Here is a 16,311-nt window from a genome sequence, read left to right as displayed (position 1 = left end):
TTCAACCTGTAAGCCTTTGTTTCATTTTTAATGTGTTTAAGGGGTTTGTTTATTAGGACCGTTGTGTATATTCGGAACAGCATAATTAAGTCCAGTTTGGATAGACCGAGTTCTATAGGGGTTCTTTTTGGTTCAGTGAGCTGTCAGCGTAAAGAGAAATTGCCTCTTGCTGACACAGTTGCAATATTCATGCAGCTTTGGATGGGTTTCTGCAACTTGAGACAACAAACTTTCACATAAGCAAAGACTACCCTGGTTAACAATGGCATAGTGAACAATTTCTGACAACTGCAACCTTACACAGAGAACACAAACAGAAATGATCTTATTATAACTTATTCCCATCATGCAAGACAAGTTAAAAGAAAATGGAACTTACCTTACAAACAACTGAAAACTGTCGATCATTTCCAGTCCCAACCACAAGATAGCCATCCTTTGTCTTAAAAGCCTACAAAGTAGAAAGTAGCAAGGTCAATACTTATTTGTAGTTGAAGCTGAAACTTAAAAGCAAGATGCAGCTAAAGTTTACTAACAAAGCCTATTCAATAAAATAATGATTTCTACCAATAAAAGCAGGGCAATTTCTCCCGCAAAATATAGTGAGTGATCTGGGGTTATCTTAAACTTGTATCAAATTTTAAAAACTGAAAATTCGAGCAAGCACGAGTTTAGACAAATGTGGAAGATTCAAGTCAGATACTGAATCAGCTGCAGAATCAAATATTTATGACAGTTTTACTGCTCTTTTCATTCTGCAGCGCTCATCCTTGCCTGAGCAGAGCACTGCTAAATGCATGACAGCACCCATGTAAAAGTGCTGATACTTATTTTCCCCAAACTGTGGATGCTGCTGTTAAAACTTTGCTCTTCTTGGTTTCAAAGCAAAATATATCAGACTCTGTAGAAAAGACTGACAATTTAAATCCAAATAAGTCAACACTAGAAATATCAATTATTGGAGCAAATGGAAATTGAAAGACTGAAATACTGAGTTATAATGTTAAAGGTGAGCAACTCAATGCTCAAGGTTTTAATTTTAAGAAGCTTCTGCTATAAGGAAATTAAAGTCATTGTTGCTAAGCACCCCAGAAATAAAAACCAGCTGAAATTCTTTGACTTGACTTTTATGTACATGAAGTCAAAAGGCCAAAGCCAACTCTTCCACAGCACACTAGCATTAGCCTCTGCCCAAAAAGTCTCGTTCAAATTACCAAACTGAAACAACACTGGCAGAGATTCAAAGTTGCAAAAATGCTATACCATACATAGTTCTTGCCACATTCAGTGATGTGTTTTGCTCTCAGTGTAGTGGGCATCAGCACGAATCTCTGGATAAGTACAAAGAAACAAACTAGAAATGGTGGAGTCATTACAATGTGGGTAAAAGAGAAGCATCTAGACTGAGACAGCTTTCTCTGTGCCCGAGTAAGACTGTCATATATCCCTTTGAACAACAATTATTGTGTGAATTCTGTGAAACAGGCTTCAACAATTATTGTGTGAATTCTGTGAAACAGGCTTCATATTTGCAGGATCTGAGAGAGACTGGAAGAGACCAACAAAATAGTAAACATGGTCAACTTCTATCTCCTCTGGCCCTGGACTGTGCAATAGCAATTAGGTCTAAGTTAATCGTCCATTGCTAAATGGATAGAATTTTATGGACCTCCTGCCAGTGATTTTGCAGGCAGAGGGGACATGTAAAGTTCCCAAGGTGATCTTCCTGCCACCCCCTGGAACACGGACTAGGGTGACCCTAATTCTGACCCCAATTGAGGTCCTTAAATTGACTCAATTTTGAGGCTGGTGGGAGGAGTTCACTAGGCAGGGGGCATGTCTGATAGCTCACTCCACTTGGGCCTTGAGTAGGATGCAGGGCTGTCAGTATTATAGGCCTATCTTCCACATTGGGAAGCCCCAGCCAAAGGTCTCCACTCATGGGTGTGCCCTACCTATCTCCATTTCCTCCTTCCCCATGCTTCTCAACAACTTCATCATATCTAGTTGCTCTCCACATGTACAAACACTCTTCCCTCCACAGACCTCATAACCATGAGATCTCTACTCTTGGCTTGGATTTTAGGATGTCAAATCTAGAAAGTGCTTTCTGTCTCAGTTCTGGCCACTAATGCCACCAGCGCTGCTGGGGCTACAGAGCTGCAACCTAGCTCTCTGAGGTGGTCTTTCACCCTTATCCAGGGCTTGTGTCTAAATTCCAACTAATTCGGATCTTTAAACAGCTCTGTGCTATGTTCCCTGACATCTCTTCAGATGGTAGGCATGAAAACACCAAAACTCCAAACACTTGCCCAAAAATATCACCAAGTGTACCTCAGCTAAGTTTGCCAAAAGTTAGGATTTCTTTTTTCTTTTAAAGTTATTGAAACATTTTTGAAACAGAACACTGACTAAAAAGTTTTTTTTTAAATTCATAATTTGAATTCGAACTTACATTTGGAAAGATTTTCAAATACGAGAATAGGTGGCAACTTGCGTACCTTACATAAAACCTTGGATGTCCAGCCATCTTGGCAGAACCAGAAGCCTGTTTTGAAAGGGCTGAGGTTGGATAGCAAGATGGCAATATAGCAGGATGCTGCAGCTCATAGCATCACTACAGGGTCTCTAGGCACTTGCTGAATTTCCGTGTAATCTAGAAACACCTGTGCTCAAATTGTCAGGTCAGATGATGGCAAATACCTCCTGTCCTGTACAGGCAGTACACGATTAGTGACTGTTAAATTCATAAATATCCTAAACTTTTTTGCAGCTAGATTCTTTCTGTGTGTTACTAAAGATGTATCCATAACACCCCCTGTTAGTGCTCCATAAATGCCTAAGTCAGGTACTTGATGGGTTTTCCAGGGTAGGCAATTATGTCAACACTGCCCGTCAAAATAAGCAAGAGCTGGGGTTTGTACCTCAGGCTGATGTCCCATAGTGCAGCATACCATTGATTGCAGACAAATAGCAATGCATACATACAGATAAACCAGGAATATTTGTCAAATGCAAGGTTGCCAATTTTTTCATGCAGAGAGTGGTGCATGTAAGGAATCAGCTGTTAGAGGAATTGGAGGAGGTTGGTATGATTACAACATTTAAAGGCATCTGGATGAGTAGATGAATAAAAAAGGTTTAGAGGGATATGGGCTAAAAGGTGGAAAATGGGGCTAGATTTATATAGAATATCTGGTCGGCTTGGACAAGTTGGACCAAAGGATCTGTTTCCATGCTGTGTATCACCATGACTCTAATATGCAATTACTGTAGTATAACAGACAGATATATCTTCAGGTATGTACAATATTCCCAGACAGCTGCACTGACACTGCATTCTGCCATAACTAAAGTTTGCATCTGAACGAATATGAGGGCTAGCCACTACAAACTTGGCTGATGACCAGAAGCCTGGTTATGAAGCACAACAACGAATATCTGACTGAATAAACCAGTGACATACAGAAGATATGCTTAGTTAGATCTGGAGTCATTCTTCAGTTCATACCAGGAAGAAAGCATCCCAAATGACCATGATGTGATGAAAATTTGCACATTTCCCAAGAGTTTGGCTTTGTAAGAGAAACAAGGCACAAATGCATATCCTACTCAGTATTTCAAGGAGAACGACAAAGATGAAGAGGTAAATGGTGATGACAGGAATTTGCTTATTAATGCAACATACTCTTAGATTGCACCCTGGACTCAAAGGCAATACCACCTGTAGCAGGGAAAGAATTGTAATCATTGCATCCCCATTCAAATAGCATGGTATCGCATTCATGCATCTGAAAATAAACTAAAAGGTAGGTTGTCAAGAAGTAACCAAGACAAAAAAAGTCTATCAGTAACATTTCAACATGACACCCACATGCATTCTTTTGTGCAACTATAAATATTCCCTTTCCTACCACCCCTCAATATGACAACTCTTGTGGCTTCAGCACAGGTAGAAGCAGACTTCTCATCTCATTCTAAATACTGAGATGTTCTTTGCCAATGACATCTGAGTTTTGGAGCCGATAATGGCTCACTACAGATGGAATCTCCCTACACATATTAGGGACAGGCTTGACCATTGGTACGGTAAATACAAGGCTGCAGATGCTTGAAACCAGATTCTAGATTAGAGTGGTGCCGGAAAAGCACAGCAATTCAGGCAGCATCCGAGGAGCAGGAAAATCGACGTTTCGGGCAAAAGCCCTTCATCAAGAATAGACCATTGGTATACAAGGCATTATGCTGGGTACTGATTGAGGGGGTTGCAATAATTGAGCAGTCGCTGTGCTTTGAGTAGAGTTCCCATTTCACCTCGCATAGTCAACCATACTTCGTAGCTACAACAATATCGAAAATTACCTTCAGATCAGATATACATCAGTGCTATTCTCTGAGGCCAAATTTAAAGAATCTTTTATCCTATTTAAGGCAGCAAATATGTCAGCTTCTGACAATTATTTCAGTCCCTTTTGTGGCAGGTTGGCAGTTTCTTAATTAATCTGAAGATCTTTGAAAGCAAGTAAATGCTGAAAACTGTGAAGTTTCTTGTAGTTGAATTTCTAGAGATTGGTTCTCAGTTAGACAAAGTTAAAACAGGTTATAGAAATCCTTCCCTATGACAGGATATCCCACTTTAAGATATGTTGTCAATTATTTTGGCTGCTTGATGTCTTTAAGCTTATTCACAAGCTTTAAGTGGAACTCTGTCAGTTATTTCTGAGTTTAAAAGCAAACATCAAAATGGCTTCCTTATCACATGACATCTCCAAGTTCCTTTTCCAAAGAGGTTTGTGAGTTCACATACTGTTTTTGTTTAATACGTTGCAATTCACCCAGTATGGTTTAGATGAAGGAAGCCATCATAATACAACGGAATGTTGATAAGATCCATTCACATCTGTCTTACAGGCATTGAGTTTTGATGTTCCCTTTTATCCAGGGTGACATTAGAGAGAGACAGGCCAGCGAAAATTCTACAGTTCTTTTGCACCTTAAATGAATTTATAAATCCATCTTAAATTAGTGGATTTACAAATTCCAGCTTGGTTGTGAATGTCCATATTTAAGACTGTCTGAAGCTCAAATGCCAAAAACCACAATTTCCAGCATCTATTTTAGTCATCTATTTGTATTAATCTTTTAAAAATAAAATCATTCACTCAAAGTTCATAATATTCTAGAACATGGCATAACACATAATTAATGCATAAGGACCCCCTTTTTAAAACTGATCCATCTACATAATAGACAATAGGTGCAGGAGTAGGCCATTCTGCTCTTCTAGCCTGCACCACCATTCAATATGATCATGGCTGATCATCGTTCATCAGTATCCTGTTCCTGCCTTATCTCCATAACCCTTGATTCCACTATCCTTGAGAGCTCTATCCAGCTCTTTCTTAAATGAATCCAGAGACTGGGTCTCCACACTGCCCTCTGGGGCAGAGCATTCCACACAGCCACCACTCTCTGGGTGAAGAAGTTTCTCCTCATCTCTGCCCTAAATGGTCTACCCCGTATTTTTAAGCTGTGTCCTCTGGTTGGGCACTCACCCATCAGCAGAAACATGTTTCCTGCCTCCAGAATGTCCAATCCTTTAATAATCTTATATGTCTCAATTAGATCCCCTCTCAGTCTTCTAGACTCAAGGGTATACAAGCCCAGTCGTTCCAGTCTTTCAGCATAAGGTAGTCTCCCCATTCCAGGAATTGACCTTGTGAACGTACGCTGCACTCCCTCAATAGCCAGAATGTCTTTCCTCAAATTTGGAGACCAGAACTGCACACAGTACTCCAGGTGTGGTCTCACCAGGGCCCTGTACAGCTGCAGAAGAACCTCTTTGCTTCTATACTCAATCCCTCTTGTTATGAAGGTCAGCATGCTATTATCCTTCTTCACTACCTGCTGTACCTGCATGCTTGCCTTCATTGACTGGTGTACAAGAACATCCAGATCTCTCTGTACTGCCCCTTTACCTAAATTGATTCCATTGAGGTAGTAATCTGCCTTCCTGTTCTTGCCACCAAAGTGGATAACTATACATTTATCCACATTAAACTGCATCTGCCATGCATCTGACCACTCACCTAACCTGTCCAGGTCACTATGTAATATCCTAATATCCTCCTCACATTTCACCCTGCCACCCAGCTTAGTATCATCAGCAAATTTGCTAATTTTATTACTAATACCATCTTCTATATCATTAATATATATTGTAAAGAGCTGCAGTCCCAGCACTGATCCCTGAGGTACCCCACTGGTCACTGCCTGCCATTCTGAAATGGAGCCGTTTATGACTACTGCTTGTTTCCTATCAGCCAACCAACTTTCAATCCAAGTTAGTACCTTGCCCCCAATACCATGCTCACTAACCTCTTATGTGGGACTTTATCAAAAGCTTTCTGAAAGTCCAGGTACACTACATCTACTGGATCTCCCTTCGTCCATCTTCAGAGTCCATCGTCCATCCTCAAAAAATTCCAGAAGATTAGTCAATCATGATTTCCCCTTCATAAATCCATGCTGACTCTGACCTATCCTGTTACTACTATCCAGATGTGTCATAATTTCATCCTTTATAATAGACTCCAGCATCTTTGCCACCCTCCAATCCGCAGGAACAGATCCCGAATCTATTGAACTCTGGAAAATAATCACCAACGCATCCACGATTTCTCGAGCCACCTCCTTCAGTATCCTGGGATGTAGACCATCAGGCCCCGGGGACATATCAATCTAGGTTTGCTAAAACGAAGCACTATTTAGCTGCTGCCATAAAGAAACAAAACATCCTTCAGATTATGCTCATGTTTCATCTGCTCTGCTACGCAGATAGGACTTCAGATTCCTTTACAAATGGTCTACTGTCTGAGTTCATCATACCCCAGAGCTTCCAATCCAAACTGGTAACAAATTGACTCAACAACATGCAGATATTTTTAATTTTGTATTCACCCTCTGTTAGATATGGACCATACTTTTTCCAGTGTAGAAAATTTGCGTTCAACCAGTCAAACCTAGCTATTGGGGGCGATGTATTATCATATGTTACCACTGAGTTTTAACCACGCCATTCACCAGTATAAATCAGTTGTAATCCTTACCCTATTTGTTCATCCATATGAATCATGTACATTGTAGCAGTGATTAAAGAATGTAAGTAGTAAGATGAGTTGACCATAAGACCTTTCTGCTTGCTCCACTATTCAATAAAATCACAGCTGATATGAATGTGGCCTCTAACTCACTATTCTGTTATTCTGAATAAGATAGGTTTTACCTTAATCCTAACCCACCGTTCCCTACTTGATTAAAAATCTATGCAACTCTGCTTTGAACATACTCAATAATTTGCAGCCTCCAATGCTCATTGGGGATGAGAATTCCAAACAATAACCCTTTGTTCTTTTATACAACGTGGGCACTGCACATCAAAAGTTTAACTTTAATGATATACTGAGAAAATAGACACTGGTCACAGCAGAATCAAATTTTATTTCAGAAGAAAAGTTTCATGCGGGCAGAAGGGAAGATTATATTGCAAAGGCACCAAGCTGAGAAATATTGTATAGACATTATCCAGGTGTCAGACTGATAGGACCATCTGAAGTGGACAGAAGTATCTAGGCCAACATTTAAAAAATAAACATAAGAAGTCAAGATAGGACTAATACTAACTACATTGGAACTGAGTAAATCTATAAAGGGTATTACTGGGAAAAAAACTGAAACTTTGTTTTGCTGTTCATGTTAAGCTTTTTCAAAACTAACATATATATGCCTAATGTTTCTCATTGTGCAATAAACTCATACAATTTTGTTAAAAAAAACACATTTTGCCTTACATAACAATGTTTCATGAATAACCTATAGAACTATCAACTGCAAAAATAAACTTATAATCTATCAATTCAGACATCTTCAGAATTATCATCAGGAACGATCATTATATTACTCAAGGGTTAGGGTGGGTGATGCTTGGTTTAATGAGTCAATCATACAAAATACCTCACAGAACAATTTTGAAGAACTCCAACAGTTCTTCAAAACTGTGGGCGGCACGGTGGCACAGTGGTTAGCACTGCTGCCTCACAGCGCCTGAGACCCGGGTTCAATTCCTGACTCAGGCGACTGACTGTGTGGAGTTTGCACGTTCTCCCCGTGTCTGCGTGGGTTTCCTCCGGGTGCTCCGGTTTCCTCCCACAGTCCAAAGATGTGCGGGTCAGGTGAATTGGCCATGCTAAATTGCCTGTAGTGTTAGGTAAGGGGTAAATGTAGGGGTATGGGTGGGTTGCGCTTCGGCGGATCGGTGTGGACTTGTAGGGCCGAAGGGCCTGTTTCCACACTGTAAGTAATCTAATCTAAACAGAGCTCCCCCAATGTCTCATACAATATCAATCTATCATCGAAATGGATTATCTGATGATCGGTCTTTTTGCTGCTGGTATCTTGCCAAATCAGAATTGTCTGGTGCAAGGGTAATTACATTTCAATGGCTGTAAAGGGCTTAGAGATGTCCCACTGTTGTGAAAGAGGCGAAAAAACTACAGATGCTGGAATCCAAAAGTAGACAGGAAGAACACAGCAAGCCAGGCAGCATCAAGAGACGCAGAAGTTGATATTTTGGGTGTAACCCTTCTTCAGGACTGGGGTGGGTGTGGAGGGAGCTGCAGATAAAGGAACAGGGTGGCGAAGTAGGGATAGGTGAAGACTGGTAGAGGGTACGACCTGGTTGGTCAATGGGAGAAATGGATCCAGTTGGTGGCAGGGAACAGAAAAAGAGAGGGGGAGCGGCTAAGAAAGCATACCTCCAAGTTACGTTTACAAAATAGATCAGGCACAAAATGTAAAAAGAGACAAGGAAGATTAGAAAACAATAAAAGGCTAACAATAAAAGGACTTGTAACCAGACAACTAGATTATGCTCTGCTCCAGCAGTGTGAGAGATTCCAAAAAAACTCCTCAAACACTGTAATAGCTTTAAAAGCTTGAATGGAATAAAATTTTGGTTATAGCTGCAGGCAAGACCACAGAAAGCATTTTTTTCTAACAGACACCAAGGTCCAAAGAGCTAATGGTGAATTTGCACGATACCTTAATTATGCTCCAGGTGGAGCATTGGTAATAGTTTTAGTTACTGTATTACAGGTAGAACATAATATAAAACCAATAAAGAGATTTGTGAAACTAAGGTCAATACAACACAAAAGATTAAGATGTAACCAGATGAATTTCTTTACATTTTGACGATTAAATAAAGAGTGTAGTGATAGCAATTTTCCAGATGTGACTAAGATGATAGGACTTAAATTTATGATTAAAGAACAGACTAATAGACTTCCAAAAAAATTAGCAAGGTTTCTTAGAATATTGAAAGATATGTCACCAACTGTCAATGAAGAATGAAAACCATAAATTTAAGGAAATTACATAATTACTCGAAGAAAATTAATATTAAAGGATATATGAAGTATTCAGAAAACAGGAGTATTGAAACTATGGAGAAGAGTAGGATAACATCCAAGCTTGAGGAGATAAGTGACAAGTAACAATTGTGACATTCAAGTGTCAGGCAATGACCATCGCAATCAAGGGAGAATATAACCATCCCCCCTTGACAAACAATTACATGAATAACCCAACATTACCATTGTCAAATCACCACTAACAATGCCCTGGGGGTTACTGTTGACCAGAAATTGAACTGGACCACCAATTTTACTACTGTGGCCTAAAAACGCAGGGTTGAAAGCTGGGAGTGAAATACCTCACCGTCTGACTCCCAAAACCCATCCACCATATATGAAGCACAAGTCAGGAGTGTGATGGAATACTATCCACTTACCTGAATTAGTGCAGCCCAGAGGACACGGCAGCTCACCTGATTGCAACCCCTCCCCCTCCACTCCACCCCACCCCCACCCCCACCAACCACAACTTTTAATTTTCCCCACTGATGCACAGTAGTGTGTACCATCTATCTGATGCACTGTAACAACACACCAAGAGTCTTCTGATAACATCTTTTAAAACTCTGTCTGTGAAATACATGGGTAACAAATGCTTGGGAACATAACTATCTGCACATTTGCTTAAAAGTCACTCATCAATCTGACCTATATCACTGTTCCTTTACTGTCAGTGGATGGGCCGTCCCCACATGGACTGCAGTGGTTCAAAAAGGCAGTTCACCATCACTTTCATACTGGCAATTAGAGATCAGCAATAAACGCTGTCTTAACTACTGATGCCAGTATCCCATTAAAAAAAATTCCTAGACACCAATGAAATTAACAGGAGGTGGCCAGTTGGCTTTTGAGTTCATACCATCTCTATGAAATAACTTTCTAATTAGTTTATTTGCCCATGCTTTATCCTTGGCCATGCATTTTTTACTTTTCATGATATTTCAATTTCATTGAAGTTTATTAATAGACTTTCGTTCATAAGATTTTCCGGTCTAATACAGGTCAAAACAATTCACTGCATTTATTTTCACTCTCCATTTCTTTGGTTCTTTTGTCAGGTATGTCAAGTCCATAATCTCTGATTACTCACCCACATACCATTGGAAGCTGTGGAATGAAAACAATCTCCCAAGATCCCGGGTTTCCAATGCCAGATAACTAAAGTGGTCACCCAAGCTAGCATTTCAAGCATCCACATAATATTGAGAATACCATAACCGCTGGGACGGTCAGAATTATTGATATTCACCTACCAAAGTAAACCTTCTGGAGAGATTCTTCAATCCACTTTAACGGCACTCAAGAGAAGCACTGCAAGGCTTAATTTGAGAGTGGAAAAAAAGTGACCGAGACATTAAATAAGCATTCTTTCCTCATACAAGAGGTTGTAAAATAAAATCAAGAAGTAGTGGAAATCAAGGGTCTAGTGAGAATGAGGATTTTTTAAAAAAAATAACAAAATGTATTGAGAAATTAATGAGATTAAGGCCAACAATGTCCTGGATCCAATGACCTTACTTACAGAATATATTTTAAAAGTTGCCACAAAGACAGCAAGAGGAACATCAATTTTGATCTAGATTATAGAATAGTCCTGCACTTAGAAATTAGCAAATGTGACACAGTTAATTGTGAAACCAGGAAGAGACAAGACAGGAAAGTACAGATCTGTTAACCTTACATCTAAGTAGGGAGAATATTATAATAAATTATTAGGGTCATGATATTGGACCACTTAGAAAACCATAATATAATTAGGCAGGGCCAAATCTGTTGGTGTTTTTTGAGATTAATTGGAAGAATTGATTGAAGTTCAGATGACAGACAGAAAAGGATTCAGAATAAACTAGCCATCTTTGATTTGCAGGTTACAACTAACAGGGCTGTAGTTACCTGTTTATTTCAGACTTTCAGCATTTATATCTTTCTCATCTTAAACAATTAGTAATTTCACTGCTTCCAAGTGTGTTTTTCTTTCATGATAAAATTATTCACTGCCACAGATGCTTAATCCGCAGCCTTTCAATTATGCTTACCACTACACATGTAATGGCATTCAGAAAGCTTATTTCATTCATCAGATTAAAAGGTCTTGCTTAATGTTGGGATTCAAATGATTGCATGAGGTTCAAATGCTAAAATTAAGAAGTTTATAAACTGACATTAAATTCTCAGAAGCATATGTCCTTTAGAGCATGAATGGAATATATTTTTCATCTAATATTTCAAACATATTTTAATGTATTTATAAATTAAATTGAATCTTCAACATAAAATAAATATTGCAGATACATCAAAGCAAAGACTAATCCAGATTTATTAGCATTCTGAAGATTACAGGTAGGAGTGGCCTTATGCTCAATATTTAATATCATTTTGGTTCCAAAGTGTCAGCTCAATACCACTGCAGTCAAGCATCTGGAACATGTCCACGGAATAAAAATACATAGAGCTCTTTAATAGGTAAACATCAGATGATTGTCTGAAATTCAGTCACAGCCACAAGACTTCCCACTGGGTAATTCAATAATTATAGGCCATATCTCTATAATCATAACACAAATCCCATTTCAAAATTTGAAGACTGATTTCCCAAGCAGCAAGGGCATAATGAAAACTAGCCAAGCACCCCTTCATCAACACCTTGATCTTTGGAAACTGTTGTGTACACTCATTCCTCACTATATGCAGAATTGGTATCCATAGCGAAGACTTGACAGCTAGCTGGTTTTGAAATTTGAATGTTTGGTGAATCTTAATCGTGTGTGTGTGTGTGTGTGTGTGTGTGTGTGTGTGTGTGTGTGTGTGTGTGTGTGTGTGTGTGTGTGTGTGTGTGTGTGAGAGAGAGAGAGAGAGAGAGAGAGAGAGAGAGAGAGAGAGAGAGAGAGAGAGAGAGAGAGAGAGAGAGAGGAGGAAGGTTATCGGACTAGTATTGTACAAAGGGAAGGTGAAAGATGGGTTAGAGAAAGATGTTGTAAATGGGTGTTCATTCATTATTCTCTGTGAAAAAGTTGTTCATTTTTACTTTACATTGTGACCTTTGGGATAGTTCTTGGCCTCTCGATTTTTCACAGATTACCACACAGGGTAAATCTTTTCTGTGTTAGGGATTAAAATTGGGGGGTGGGGGAGGTTTACCGTGTCGTAACACAAGGTCAACCCTAGACCCTATTTTTATTCCCACTGACTCATCCAATCTGATCACACAGTTCTTAGTGGCAGATACGAGATCTACATTGTAGCGGAATCTACGTTTTTTTAGTTATCCGCAGGAGATCTTGGCCTAACTCCATGGATGAGGAGGATTTGGTGACTGAGAAAAGACTCACCTATCGGACTCTACTTTAAGCAATTATGTTGAAGCATACTTTATTTATACCTCCTAACAGAGGGAGTAGCAGATAAGAAAATGTAACAAACTATTCAACTCTTAGGATATATTACACTCCTTCCTCATATAAATAAAACATAAAAGCACATGTACTTAATTTCCCGGTGTATAACTAAACTAATATAATCAATATCTAAAATTTAATAGGCTTGTTGGCATATTTGCTTTTACATAATTATTTCCCTATATGACTTATTATCTATATCCAAAGGTATATTTGCTTGTTCTTAACACCAATGTGTATTTAACAAAAGTAATGTTTCCCAGGAAATTATGAGCCAAAATGTCTTTCTGCTTCTATCCTACATATCTTTAATTAATCTACCTAACTTCTTTCTTTCAGAGTAGGTACCTTATTTCATTTCCTTAAGCTTGACTCTCTTTTCTCAACATACCCGAGTACCTTGAACTTTGACAGACAGCTCCAATTAATTTGAGTGTGTAGTGCTGGAAAAGCGCAGCAGGTTAGGCAGCATCAAAGAGCAGGAGAATTGATGTTTCAAGCATAAGCCCTTCATCAGGAATTCCTGAAGGGCTTATACCTGAAACGTCAATTCTCCGGCTCCTCAGATGCTGCCTAACCTGCTGTGCTTTTCCAGCACTCTTGACTCCGAGCTCCAGCATCTGCAGCCCTCACTTTCTCCCAGCTCCAATTAATTGTTGGGACTGAGATTTGACAGATTAGTTTCAAAGATCCTAATTACTTTGCTCCAGATTCTGAAACTAGGGAATTTTCATTTCTTTGTAGCTGCTACTATGACTCTCACTATGGAGTATCAGGGTGAAATCTTTCGCTTGCCTCGTTTTCCTGTTCAAGCAAATCATCTTAATGGAATTTTTCTACAGATACAAGAATGCACCTTTTAGAATGTATCTCTTTATATTTCTGTTCACATACTATTTATAACTGTTACCATCTTGGTGATTTTCACCATGACCATGACCGGCATTGAACTCTTAACTTTCACATCCAATACTACTGACATCAGGCTTTAGCAAACTAAATCTCGTCATAAGAGTGTTTAAACACGAACTTTTAAAATGAGCAATCTATTGTAGATTGTGGGACTATTCTGGAAAAGAACAGAAATGATCAAGCTTGTGTCAAAAAGAAACATGAGAATTCTTGCAAACCTGGTCACCTAGCAATTACTTCTGCAAAGACCTTTTCATAACTTGTACACTTCTTTCTTCCTACAGCACCACATAATCCTAGATAATATGGCAGTATCACTGTAGCAGTGTGTCTTATTCCAGTCTTACTCAGAAATTATCTGAAGTCTTCTTATGTAAACAGAGGACAAATATCTGACAGTGGCTCAGTGGTTAGCCCTGCTGCCTCTCAGTGCCAGGTCCAGGGTTTGATTCCAACCTCAAGCGACTGACCGTGTGGAGTTTGCATATTCTCCTGTGTCTGCCTGGCTTTCCTCCAGGTGCTTCGGTTTCTTCCCACAATCCAAGCTGTACAAGTTAGGTGGATTCACCATGGTGGGTGTGAGGTTACAGGGGTACGGTAGAGAGCTGTGTCTGAGTGCGATGTTCTTCAGAGGACTGGTTTGGTATCAATGGGCCAAACGGCCTGCTTCCACACTGGAGGAATTCTATGCTGATACCAACAAGTGGAAGAATCCAGAAAAGAAATCAGAGGGAAAAAAGTTCTTGGAAAGCATAATGAACATCTCATCAAATTCTGTGAACTGGTGCTATTGAATGGTTTTTCCCTAGTATTTTCTTCTCCACCCACAACACCAGTGTTTGTCTGTATATATATAACCGTTTTAAAAGGGATTAGACTTTTAGCTGGCAGTTATGTATTGATGGTTCACAGGTTGTTTTTGTCTGTAATTTCTATTTAAATAATTTGTAATAAATAATAGATCTACTTAAGTATTTTCTGTTAAGCTGAATCCATCAGACTGGCACACTAGGGATTTTGAGTACTTTGTTTAAATCATTAAGTTTTAAAGCAACTCCAAGCTAGAGTATCAGCTTTTCAATTGGGTGTAACAACATAACTCTCAGTACAATTCGTTTCGTAATTATGCTGTAATAGGTGGCCAGAATCTCAAATTTCTGCATATTTCATTGGACTGGGTCTCTTTCATAATGATCATTAGACACTACATCAGAAGTATCTGGTTACACCTTGATGAAGAAAACATTTACTTTATACCCACCTCCTAATTTCTTATTTGAAGCCAACTATGAAATGCTTGCTTAAGATTGTACCAATTATCTTTCTTGGTCTTGAATTCCCTCATTGTGCCCAAATATACCTCGTGCCAAAATTTCAAAATGAAAACCCTAATTTCTCAAATAAAATATCAAAGAATTCCAAACTAACCTTGTTGCCATTTTTCTGTTATGTACTGTGATGAGAAATATTCACATGTGGAACACAATTGCAAGCAGTCATGTTAAAGCATACCTTGGGAGCACCACCACCTGTAGGTTCCTCTCCAGGTCACCCTGACTTAGGGCTGCATCACACTTCATCACTGGGTTGAGGTCCTGATTCTCCCTTTCTAACAACAATGGGTATGCTTATAACATGTGGATTGCAGCATTTTAATGTGACAATTTACTTGCAACTTCTTGTGGACAATCAGAGATAGTCTAGCAATGACACTCATATCCAATGAAAATACAAAACTAGCATCCCCAAGGTTGATTGCAATTCTATCCCAGTTAGTCTATTGGTTGACTGATAAACATTGGTCATTTAGTCCAGTGGGTACTCACTGTTTTTCTTCATATAGTGCAAAGGTATTTTTAAGAATATATTTGAATTGAAAGCCAAGACCTCAGCTTCTGAAAAACTGATTAGCACTGAGGAAAGTGTCCATTTAGATGATCACAATCATCTTTTCACTGCAATTTACATTTCCAGCCTTACTGAATCCAAAAGCCTTTTGAATAATTCCAGACATTCTGGTCACAAAAAGGCACTCCATAACTGATTTACTTCTTGCTGTTGGTTTTTTTTATTATTTGATCAAATGCGAGCACTACTGGCAAGGCCAGCATTTGTTGCTCATCCCTAATCGTCCTTGCAAAAGAGGTGGTGAGCTGCCTACTTGGAGTATTGCAGTCTGTCTGGAGTAGGTGTACCTACAGTGCTGGTAGGAAGGGTGTTTTACGGTTTTGACTCAGCAGCAGGAGGGGGAGCTGTTACGGAACTTTCAACTTAGATATAGGATGGTATGGGGCTTGGAGAGGAACTTGTAGGTGGCGGGGGTTTCACGTGTCTACTACCCTTGACCATCTTGGTGTTAGAGGTCATGGGATTGCAAAGAGCTATCAAGGTAGCTTGGTGAGTTTCTGCAGCTTATCTTGTATATACACACAGTGCTCCTGCTGTCTGTTGGTACAGGGAGTTGTTTCTATTCTTTCATGTGACCTGAATGTCACTGCCAAGATCAGCATTTGTTGCCCATCCTTATCGCT

The 16,311-nt window shown here is 39.3% G+C and overlaps 1 protein-coding gene across 1 annotated transcript in view; it reads right to left on the bottom strand.

Moving 5' to 3' along the window:
* Positions 1-16,311, bottom strand: part of sugct (succinyl-CoA:glutarate-CoA transferase) — a 429,896-nt gene that overhangs the window by 291,847 nt on the left and 121,738 nt on the right. Inside the window, exon 10 of the mRNA XM_060824198.1 lies at positions 380-451. Within this exon, the coding sequence (XP_060680181.1) occupies positions 380-451 (72 nt within the window). The remainder of the gene's footprint in view (positions 1-379; positions 452-16,311) is intronic.

Source organism: Hemiscyllium ocellatum, chromosome 4 (genome assembly GCF_020745735.1).
Source record: "Hemiscyllium ocellatum isolate sHemOce1 chromosome 4, sHemOce1.pat.X.cur, whole genome shotgun sequence".
NCBI classification, from domain to species: Eukaryota; Metazoa; Chordata; class Chondrichthyes; order Orectolobiformes; family Hemiscylliidae; genus Hemiscyllium; species Hemiscyllium ocellatum.
The sequence above is the reverse complement of the archived record's forward strand: the minus strand, read 5'-3'. Positions and strand labels throughout refer to the sequence as shown.